This window comes from Oncorhynchus nerka, linkage group LG4, assembly GCF_034236695.1.
Source record: "Oncorhynchus nerka isolate Pitt River linkage group LG4, Oner_Uvic_2.0, whole genome shotgun sequence".
Lineage (NCBI taxonomy): Eukaryota > Metazoa > Chordata > Actinopteri > Salmoniformes > Salmonidae > Oncorhynchus > Oncorhynchus nerka.
The window spans coordinates 53,883,566-53,895,326 of record NC_088399.1 but is presented as its reverse complement, the minus strand read 5'-3'; the positions used below and the strand labels follow the sequence as shown (position 1 = coordinate 53,895,326).

The 11,761-nt window shown below is 42.0% G+C and overlaps 1 protein-coding gene across 2 annotated transcripts; it reads left to right on the top strand.

The window, feature by feature from the left end:
• Nucleotides 1-2,249: 2,249 nt before the first annotated feature.
• LOC115128181 (NADH dehydrogenase [ubiquinone] flavoprotein 1, mitochondrial) lies at nt 2,250-8,478 on the top strand. Of its 2 annotated transcripts, none has more exons than XM_029657792.2 (11): nt 2,250-2,355; nt 3,082-3,200; nt 3,313-3,395; nt 3,598-3,768; nt 4,008-4,191; nt 4,613-4,802; nt 5,022-5,234; nt 5,585-5,751; nt 6,009-6,090; nt 6,229-6,374; nt 8,246-8,478. In XM_029657792.2, exons 2-11 carry the CDS (start codon nt 3,090-3,092, stop codon nt 8,321-8,323), a joined length of 1,425 nt encoding a protein of 474 aa, XP_029513652.1. In that variant the 5' UTR covers nt 2,250-2,355; nt 3,082-3,089; the 3' UTR covers nt 8,324-8,478. The 2 variants fall into 2 exon arrangements, with proteins under 2 accessions (XP_029513652.1, XP_029513651.1); XM_029657791.2 differs by having other exon boundaries at nt 2,314-2,387.
• The last annotated feature ends 3,283 nt before the right edge of the window (nt 8,479-11,761 follow it).

Here is an 11,761-nt window from a genome sequence, read left to right as displayed (position 1 = left end):
TCCTATCATACATTTTGTGTGGGTGGGGTTTAAGGATCACAAGTGCTGGTCCGCTAGTACCGCTAAAGTGAATTTTCTGCATTCATCCCAAAACCCTGTTCTTTCCCCATTCATTTTCCCTATAGGAACGGCTGAATGAACCTGAGGTAACTAATTTTTGGATGTTAGAAAAGTTTCAAATACCTTGCAATTGCGGCACCCGGACCATTTCCGAGGCGGACTGTTTCCGGTCGAGAGGTATTAGCTTCCGCTCATGAGGCGAAATGCTACAATTGTGGTGGCGAGCATGCGCCAGAATTCATGAAGTGCTCTGTTAGGGTGATGGAGACCGAGGTGGCAAGAATACGGGCATGTCGCCTATCTGGAGGTGGTGAGAAGAGTGGAAGAAGGGAGTAACATTGAAGAAACCATGGTAGTTGGATTAGAGACATCACTAAATATTACTCGCCAACAGGATCCTGACATAAAAGGGTGGACTTTGTATTATTTATTGCATTGGTTATAAAGTGCACAGCGCAAACAACGATGAAATCGGAGAAAATAGGCATTGTTGTGAGTGTAGCTGAAGGTTTTTTGGGACTCAGGGATTTTACAGCAGAGGCATTACAAGGAATCCCATCGATGAATGTTGTGTCCATACAGGCACCTGGGCCTGTGTAGGGATGTGATTTGGATTATCACTGAAGGAGTGGGGTGGGGATGTTTTGGATTTATTTGATTTTTGTATTGTATAAGATGTTTATTTTTATATTTCGTTCACTACCCATAGAGTAGGTGGTAGCAGTACACCAATAGGTGTAGACTGCCATGAAACCTTACAGAAGAATAAAAAGCTAAAGAATGGGAAATGTAGCTGTTCAATGTAAAGGAAGGAAAATATGTGCCAAGTGTTGGAGGCGAACATGATTACGGTGAATGTGGGAGCAATGTGAAGGTTACGTGTTGTAAATGTGGGGGACATATGGTGTGGTAGAAGTTAGTAGGGATTTTTTTTTTAAACATTTTTTTCATGGTAGTACAGAATTGGACAGATCCTGAGTGATCGTACAGATCATGAGTGATCGTAGGTGGCGGCATGCACTTAAACGATTGTTTGCGGACCGCCAAGCTATTACAGAAGAAGAATCTGCTGCTGCTGCTTCTGCTCATTATTTTGTAGGGAGATAAAGAAGCACATCAAGACGAAGCTGTGGGATGCACTGTTGAGCGCCACATCCCAAGGGGTTTGTGCTGATTGTATGGAGATTGTGACAGCCTGTTAAATGGCGTACCTTGAGAAGGCAAGAACAAGATGTATGTCAGGAGAAGTGCCGTATTATCATGTATGAGCTTTTGTACCAAATACATTACGTTGTTACAGGTGTCAAGCTTATAGGGATGTGGCAGCAGTGTGTAGGAGGGATGTTCCTAGGTGTGAGAAGTGTGCAGAAGGGCATGAGACAAAGGAATGTGTAGCATTGGGGAAAGTAGTGGAATGTGTTAATTGTAGGGGTGCCCATGGGGCTGGGGTTCAGAAATGTCCCGTGCGAGAGAGACAGGTTGAGGTTTCCAGGGTCAGAGTAGAGCAGAAGTTGTCATATGCTGAGGCAGTGAAGACAGTAGAGGAAGATGGGTCAAGGGGGAGGGATCCTGAGAGGAGTGGTGTGAGTAGTAGATCTGTACCAGTACAGAGGGATAGGCCATCAAGTGAATGTGTTTCAGTAAGATTGGATTTTTAGCATTTATAGTTATGGTTATCAATTGTACTGCAGTGATGGAATGTAAGTCACAGAACATTTCAGTTGTGGTGGTAGTTGCAGAGAGGTATTTGGGTGTACGAGATTTGACATCAAGAGTTACAGGGTGTGTGTTAAGTGGTGATGTCCTATCCTTTCCTTGGGGCTGCAGGTAGGCTAGTGGTTAGTGGCCAACACACTTTTCATGGCATGGAAAAGTTGCTTGATCAAATCCCTGAGCTGACAAGGTAAGCATATGTTGTTCTACACCTGAACAAGGCAGTTAACCCACTGTTCCTAGGCTGTAATTGTAAAAAATAATTTATTCCTAACCGATTTGCCTGGTTAAATTGAAAACAAATTAAATTTAAATTCAGGATGATGAGGTAGGAATAAATGCATTTAATTAGTGCAGTAGGGTGGTGTAAATTGTATTTGATATAATTTTGAAATTTGTGAGCGTAGTGTTAGAGGGTATGGTATTTATTTGTTACATTTTATCTATCAAGGAAGTGTAAATTAGGGAGTTGTACTCCAGTCTAGTAGGTGGCGGTAATGCAACAAATTGGATGCCTCATAGAAACCTCATAGAAGAAGAAGAACGTAATTTTGTAACACAGGTTCGGGATTCAACACCAAGGTACGAAGACCACTTTTGCAACAAAAACATAGGTGCTTTTGTTATTTGCATAGCTACATTAATATATCATGCAAAACGTAACAAAAATAATAGGATTATTATGAGACTTGGAGCAGTTTTATGCATCAGAAGTCGATTGTCGTAGCCTGTTTAGCATGCTAGCTAGCTACTGTAATGTTAGCTATCACAAAGTGGAGGTCATGGTGGGACGTTTGCAGGTCCTTGTAGTGCTGTGCCAGGGGAAATGTGTTTGGCTTTTAGCTAGATATTTGACGATGTCTCCTTTGAACATTTGGCCTGTGAAAGGTTAGAATTTCAGTGCTATGCATCCTTATCTAGCTAACACCTTATACACCTTTGAACATTAGGCCCGTGAAATGTTACAATTTCAGTGCTATGCATCCTTATCTAACTAACACAATGACAACAGTATTCTTTGTTCAGTGGCGACGAAAAGAGTTGCCTGACAAGCAATCGGTATGCTTCCTTGGCATGGATTTTATGATGGACGTTGATGCTATTCATGTAACGGCGCCTGATGTTTTTGTGTTGTATTTGGGTCGTGTCACATTGCCATTGGGTTTTGTAATGTTGTTGCTTGAGCTTTTGTAATGGGGATGGAACTGAAGCCTGCCCTGGATGTTGACCAATGAATATAATCGTATTGTGGCTACATTTGAAATTATTTGAACTATCGACTTGACTGCTTCCTGTCCTTACAACCAGGTATCAGGATGCTGTCCCTGTCCCGGTTGGCTTTGGTCTGTGCTGCGGCTCGGGGCCCAGTTGCTGTCTGTCAAGGCAGAGTGACGTCCATCACACGACTTAACAGCACAACTGTTGAGGTATCCTTCCACAAGCTGTGTAAAGTGCAAACTTGACAGTTCCAGACTATTGGTAGCAAATATTCTATATTGTATTTAGACTATTAGGCCTAATGTTTTGCAATCTCTTTAGGCACCACCAAAGAAGACAACATTTGGACCCCTGGCTGACCAGGATAGAATTTTCACCAACCTGTATGGCCGACATGACTGGAGGTACCATTACAAACTGTTCTCTATACACAATAACATTCTACACAATGTCAGAAATGCTGGCCTTTGGGGTATGAGAGCTTGGACCATCATTTTTCATCTGTACAATTATATAACATTCCATGCATATTACTTAATCAATCAGTCGTATAGTATTCTTAGGAATTAGGTGTCATATTATTTCTCTCTCCCTATGTCGCTCCAGGCTAAAGGGAGCTCAAAGTCGTGGTGACTGGTACAAGACCAAGGAGATCCTGCTGAAGGGAGTGGACTGGATCCTCAACGAGATCAAGGTTTCAGGGCTGCGGGGGAGAGGCGGAGCAGGGTTCCCCACCGGCATGAAGTGGGGCTTCATGAACAAGCCCAGTGATGGCAGGTCAGTGGTACTGCCTATGTTGCTCATGTGATGCTCCGTTGTGACGTTACCCCTAGGTACTGATCTAGGATCAGCTTTCCCTCCCCCAATACTAATCTTAAACATTAGTGGGGAGAATGCTAAGCTTACCCAAAATCAGAATCCAGGCGCAACTTTACCCTACACCCCCATTTGACACTGCCAACTTTGACCTGAGAAAGGAATCTAAAACTCCTATCCCCCCTTCATCTGATCCTTAGACCAAAGTACCTGGTGGTGAATGCTGATGAAGGAGAGCCTGGCACCTGTAAGGATAGGGAGATCATGCGTAACGACCCCCACAAGCTGGTGGAGGGCTGCCTGGTGGCCGGGAGGGCCATGGGAGCCCGCGCTGCCTACATTTACATCAGGGGAGAGTTCTACAATGAGTCCTCCAACCTGCAGGTGAGAGCGTGGACTGCATGAAAAGGGAAAACAAATTCATAACTACAATGGTTTAGAGGTTGATCTCTAAACAGTTATGCTTACTCTTCTTAGATGTGGCACACTTTTTCACCTTTTCCAATGTTCCTAGTACGTTCAACACATATATGGTTCCTTTTAAGGTAATTGATTTTGATTTTGAATGATGTCTTTTTTGATCTTGGCCATCTCCACCCGGCACAGCCAGAAGAGGACTGGCCTCTCTCGGTTTCTTCCTAGGTTCTGGCCTTTCTAGGGAGTTTTTCCTAGCCACCATGTTTCTACACCTGTATTGCTTGCTGTTTGGTTTTTAGACTGGGTTTCTGTACAGCACTTTGAGATATCAGCTGATGTAAGAAGGGCTTTATAAATACATTTGATTTGATCCTGGTTTTGACCTCAGGTGGCCATCAACGAGGCCTATGCAGCTGGTCTGATTGGGAAGAACTCCTGCGGCTCTGGCTACGACTTTGACGTGTTTGTGATGCGTGGGGCTGGTGCCTACATCTGTGGAGAGGAGACTGCACTCATCGAGTCCCTTGAGGGCAAGCAGGGGAAGCCCCGCCTGAAGCCCCCATTCCCTGCTGACGTTGGTGAGTTTCTGAGGTGGAGAAGAAGATGGAGTCCCCCCATGATGTAGTAATACCAGAATATGGAACTAATCATGACATGGCAATGATATCTTTTTGATGATAATAGGTCAATTTAGAGGTTCAACAGAACACCCTCTACATCAATAACATCCAAATATCCTTTAACATTTCTTCTAAAAGTTTAGTTCTAAACTGGTTGACCATTTTGTTCCCTCCAAGGTGTGTTTGGTTGCCCAACAACTGTCGCCAACGTTGAAACGGTAGCCGTGGCGCCCACTATTTGTCGCCGTGGTGGCACGTGGTTCCTAGGCTTTGGCAGAGAGAGGAATTCAGGCACAAAGCTCTTCAACATCTCAGGTCATGTCAACACCCCCTGCACAGTGGAGGAGGAGATGTCTATTCCTCTCAAGGACCTCATCGAGAGACACGCAGGTACGTCCTTACCGTACACCACGTGAGCATTTAAAACTGAGCTGCATCTCTCTTCCCAATGTATAATAACCACCTCACCATTGTTGCTACAGTTAGCAAACATGTCAGTTCAAAGAAATCAAATATATGTACTGTATGTTGTCTTAAATTAGTAATAAAGCAATCCAGAGGATTTGAACATTATCAGGTGGTTTTGTATCAAAGCCCTCAATCAGGTTTCCTAGTAAACACTAATGCCACAACATACCTTTCTCAGTATTAAGGTACAGTATATATATCGTACTTGCTCATTAACACACATGTGCAGCCTCAATTCAACTGACCAAAGTGAATGTCTCTCTCTCTCCCAGGTGGTGTGCGCGGTGGCTGGGGCAATCTGTTGTGTGTGATCCCTGGAGGCTCTTCCACACCCCTCATCCCCCGTTCAGTGTGTGACACCGTGCTGATGGACTTTGACGGCCTGGTCCAGGCTCAGACTGGCCTTGGCACTGCCGCTCTCATCGTCATGGACAAATCTGTAAACTCTCATCCACACTGTATGGGCTGGTTTCCCAGACAGTGATCAAGCCTAGTCCTGGAATAAGAAACACTTTCAATAGAAAATTTCCATTGAAAAGGATATTTTGGACAGGTCTAGGGTTAATCTGTGTCTGGGAAACTGGCCCTGTATGTATCAGTATAACACTGATGAGAAAGTGATTCTTACATATAGGGTAATTGAAATTAGATCTGACACATTGAGATATGTTGTTGAGAGATGTACTCTCATTGCAGACTGACGTCATCAGAGCCATCGCCCGCTTGATTGAGTTCTACAAACATGAGAGCTGTGGCCAGTGCACCCCCTGCAGGGAGGGTAAGGAAAGCTACTTAACTATTTTGATCCATATGTTGTGCCTTTTAAAGACTGCTTACAAGTCTGTTTGTCTCTCTTTCTACCCTATTCCCATATTTATCTTACTTATTTTCTCCATCTCTCTTTCCCTCTGTGAAGGAGTGGACTGGATGAACAAGATGATGTGGCGCTTTGTGAAGGGTGATGCGCGGGCAGCTGAGATCGACATGATCTGGGAAATCAGCAAGCAGATTGAGGGGCACACCATCTGTGCCCTGGGTGATGGAGCCGCGTGGCCCGTACAGGTAAATACATGAGATACTGTATACAAAGTGCATTCAGAAAATATTCAGACCCCTTTTTTCACATGTTGTCATGTTACAGCCTTATTCTAAAATGAATTAAATAGTCCCTCCCCCTCCCCTCAATCTACACACAATACCCCATAATGAAAGCCATAACAGGTTTTGACATTTTTGCAAATGTATTAAAAAAAAAACTGAAATCACATTTACGGAAGTATTCAGACCCTTTACTCAGTACTTTGTTGAAGCACCTTTGGCAGCGATTACAGACTCAAGTCTTCTTGGGTATGACACTACAAGCTTGGCACACCTGTATTTGGGGAGTTTCTCCTATTCTCTGCAGATCCTCTCAAGCTCTGTAAGGTTGGATGGGGAGCATTGCTGCACAGCTATTTTCAGGTCTCTCCAGAGATGTTCGATCGGGTTCAAGTCCTGGCTGTGGCTGGGCCACTCAAGGACATTCAGAGACGTGTCCCGAAGCCACTACTGTGTTGTCTGGGCTAGAGATCGACTGATTTATGATTTTTCAACGCTGAGACCGATTATTGGAGGACCAAAAAAAGCCGATACCGATTAATTGGATGATGGTGTTTTATTTATTTGTAATCATGACAATTACAACAATACTGAATGAACACTTATTTTAACTTGATATAATACATCAATAATATCAATTTAGCCTCAAATAAATAATGAAACATGTTCAATGTGGTTGAAATAATGCAAAAACAAAGTGTTGGAGAAGAAAGTAAATGTGCAATATGTGCCATGTAAAAAACGCTAACATTTAAGTTCCTTGCTCAGAACTTTTGAAAGCTGGTGTTTCCTTTTAACATGAGTCTTCAATATTCCCAGGTAAGAAGTTTTAGGTTGTAGTTATTATAGGACTATTTCTCTCTAAACGATTTGTACTTAATATACCTTTGACTATTGGATGTTCTTATAGGCACTTTAGTATTGCCAGTGTAACAGTATAGCTTCCGTCCCTCTCCTCGCTCCTACCTGGCCTTGAACCAGGAACACATCGACAACAGCCACCCTCGAAGCAGCGTTACCCATGCAGAACAAGGGGAACAACGACTCCAAGTCTCAGAGCGAGTGACGTTTGAAACGCTATTAGCGCGCACCCCGCTAACTAGCTAGCCATTTCACATCGGTTACACCAGAATAAATGTTTTGTTTCCGGATACGACCATATTAATGACCAAAGGCTCGTATTTCTGTGTGTTATTATGTTATAATTAAGTCTATGATTTGATAGAGCAGTCTGACTGAGCGGTGGTAGGCAGCAGCAGGCTCGTAAGCATTCATTCTTCGCAATTCTTCAAGCATTGCGCTGTTTATGACTTCAAGCCTATCAACTCCCGAGATTATTGCAAAGAGCTGCTGGCAAACGCACGAAAGTGCTGTTTGAATGAATGCTTACGAGCCTGCTGCTGCCTACCACCGCTCAGTCAGACTGCTCTATCAAATCATAGACTTAATTATAACATAACACACAGAAGTACGAGCCTTTGGTCATTAATATGGTCGTATCCGGAAACTATCATTTCTAAAACAAAACGTTTATTATTTCAGTGAAATGCCTGATTCACATTATAGTGCCAAACTAAACTATACTTGGCTGGCCTGGTTACACAATAATGCCTCATAGTGAAAATATCCAAGCCAGCACAGTATGGTTCGGGTTAGTCCTATAGAATGAGCAATTATTGTGTATTGGTGGTACGTAATACAGGGTTCTATGGACTGCCTGCATCTGTCCATAGAGACTGCTATTTAAACAGACTGTATTTGATTTGGTAATAGTGTAGTTGGCTAACTTGCCCTTTTCTTAACTCACTGCCTCATACTCTTCTTTCTCTCTATAGGGATTAATCAGACACTTCAGGCCTATCATGGAGACCCGAATTGCAGAGTTCCAGCAGAAGGACCAAGCCAGAGCTTAAATCACTCCTTCGTTCCCTTCCTCTACCCTTCATTCACAAATTATTTAAATAAGAATGCATTGCCTCATTCATTGTGAATAATTGCCTTCCCGTTTTTGCCTTTGTCTGAAGTCGCCAATAAAGCTGTATGTAACTAAAATAGTTAAACAATTTAACAGTTGTGCTGTATATGTATTGTTCATTTAAGACTTCCAAAATTCAATCTTGGAATTGGTATTTGTTTCTTCATTTTGATGAATCTAATTCTGTCGTTTAACAGAAGGAACATTGTTGAGGAGCATGGTACATGCAATTGCAGCTGTTGATGATACAAATGAACTACTGTATGAATATCAGTATCCTGCAATTGCCTTATGAGGTCATTTAAATTTCTCACAGCAGAAATAGATTAATCCAGTCCACCATGTCAGAGTGAAACAGACCAAGAACAGTCTGGCATGTGATCTGACTGAATCAGCCCCCCCCCCACCCCCAATTAATTTTTTTTTTTTAATATATTTTTTGATTGGGCTCTTCAGATAGTATATGAACATTTCATAAGCATTTAAAAAATATATATATATATTACAGAAAATGTGTTTTAAAAATGCAACATGTTCTCTCAGCCTCATGGCAAATGTGTAAAATAGCATGAGTTTAGCTATAAAACTGCAAATGTTTCTCTGCCTCGTTAACTTTGCTGGCCCCGCGAAACGGATGTACGCCACTGTTAGGACCGCATGGTCTAACTCTTCAATCTATGGGTGCGCTATGTCATTATTGGATAAAAAGACGTGCCCGTTTTAAGCGCGATATTTTGTGACGAAAAGATGCTCGACTATGCATGGAATTGGAAAGACAAAACTGACGTCTCCAAAACTGCAAAGATATTATCTGTGCGTGCCCCAGAACTAATGCTACAGGCGAAACCAAGATGCAACTTCTAACAGGAAATGAACAGGATTTTTGACGCTGTGTTTACTAACGTCTCCTTATATGGCTGTGAATATGCTGGGAACGAGTTTATGCGCTCTGCCGTTCATCCAAGATGTCTGCAGCATTGTGGCGTATTTGTAGGCATATCATTGGAAGATTGGCCATAAGAGACTACATTTACCAGGTGTCCGCCCGGTGTCCTGCGTCGAAATTGGTGCGCAATCTCCAGCTGCAACCATTCTTCCATGTGATTGAGAGGAGAGAGGAGACATTCAGGACCGATATATCATCGAAGAGATATGTGAAAAACACCTTGAGGATTGATTCTAAACAACGTTTACCATGTTTCAGTTGATATTATGTAGTTAATTTGGAAAAAAGTTCGGCGTTTGGATAACTGAATTTTCGTTTTTTTTTGGTAGCCATATGTGATGCACCAAACGGACCGATTTCTCCTGCACAAAAAATCTTTCAGGAAAAACGGAACATTTGCTATCTTACTGAGTCTCATTGAAAACATCCGAAGTTCTTCAAAGGTAAATTATTTATTGAATGTTTTTGCTGGTTTTTGTGAAAATGTGGCCTGCTAATGCTAACGCTAAATGCTGTTACACAAATGCTTGTTTTGCTATGGTTGAGAAGCATATTTTTGAAAATCTGAGATGACAGTGTTGTTAACAAAAGGCTAAGCTTGAGAGCTAGCATATTTATTTAATTTCATTTGCGATTTTCATGAATAGTTAACGTTGCGTTATGGTAATGAGCTTGAGGCTGTATTCACGATCCCGGATCCGGGATGGCTCGACGCAAGAAGTTAACTAATGTCTTATTTGTCTATTTAGTCTTGTACAGAATACTTTCCTAGTAGCAGTCAGATATTTATAGTGTGCCATGAATACTAGGCTAAGTTTTTTTTTGCAAAGAAGCTATATTGCTAGCTACCTACAGTACCAGTCAAAGGTTTGGACATATCTACTCCTTCCAGGGTTTTTCTTTGTTTACTATTTTCTACAGTGTGGAATAATAGTGAAGACATCGAAACTATGAAATAACCTATATGACATGTTGTAACCAAAAAAGTCTTGAATCAAAATATATTTGAGATTCTTCAAAGTAGCCACCCTTTGCCTTGATGACAGCTTTGCACACTCTTGGCATTCTCTTAACCAGCTTCATGAGGTAGTCACCTGGAATGCATTTCAATTAACAGGTTTGTCTTGTTAAAAGTTCATTTGTGGAATTTCTTTCCTTAATGCGTTTGAGCCAATCAGTTGTTTTGTGACAAGGTAGGGGTGGTATACAGAAGATGGCTCTATTTGGTAAAATAACAAGTCCATATTATGGCAAGAACAGCTCAAATAAGCAAAGAGAATTGACAGTCCATCATTACTTTAAGACATTAAGGTCAGTCAATGCGGAACATTTCAAGAACTTTTAAAGTTTCTTCAAGTGCAGCTGCAAAAACCAAGCGTCCTCTTATGAGGACCGCCACAGGAAAGGAAGACCCAGAGTTACCTCTGCTGCAAAGGATAATATTTTTTGCAGGAATCTCCTTGTGAAAGATTTTGCAGAAGATTCTATCTCTGCTGGGCTGGGCAACCTGCTTTTGCGATTTCGGATTGCAGCCCAAATAAATGCTTCAAAGAGATCAAGTAACAGACATCTCAACATCAACTGTTCAGAGGAGATGTTGAATGAGTCCTTCGTGGTCGAATTGCTGTGAAGAAATCATTACTAAAGGACACTAATAAGAAGAAAATACTTGCTTGGGCCAAGAAACATGAGCAATGCATATTGGACCGGTGGAAATCAAATCAAATTTTATTGGTCACAAACACATAGTTAGCAGATGTTATTGCAAAGTGTAGAGAAATGCTTATGCTTCTAGAGCTGACAGTGCAGCAGTATCTAAGAGATAATATCTAACAATTCCACAACAAAACCAAATATCTAACAAATTCCACAACAAAACCAAATACACACAATCTAGTAAAGAAAAGGGATAATAAGTATAAAATATATGGATGAGCAGTGACAGAACGGCAAGATGCAATAGATAGTGAAGGATACAGTATATACATATGAGATAAGTAATGCGAGATATGTAAACATTTTTAAAGTGGCATTATTAAAGTTACTAGTATTCCATTTATTTAAGTGGCCAATGATATCAAGTCTGTGTAGGTTGGTAAGGCCTCTCTGTGCTAGTGGTGGCCTTGAGATTGAAGCTGTTTTTCAATCTCTGTCCCAGCCTTGATGCACCTGTACTGACTTCACCTTCTGGATGGAAACTGGGTGAACAGGTAGTGGCTCAGGTGGTTATTGTCCTTGATCTTTTTTGCCTTCCTGTGACATTGGGTGTTGTAGGTGTCCTGGAGGGCAGGTAGTTTGCCCCCAGCGATGCGTTGTGCAGACCACACCACCCTCTGGAGAGCCCTGCGGTTGTGGGCGGTGCAGTTGCCGTACCAGGCGGTGATGCAGCCCGACAGGATGCTCTCAATTGTGTAAAACGTAGTGAAGGTT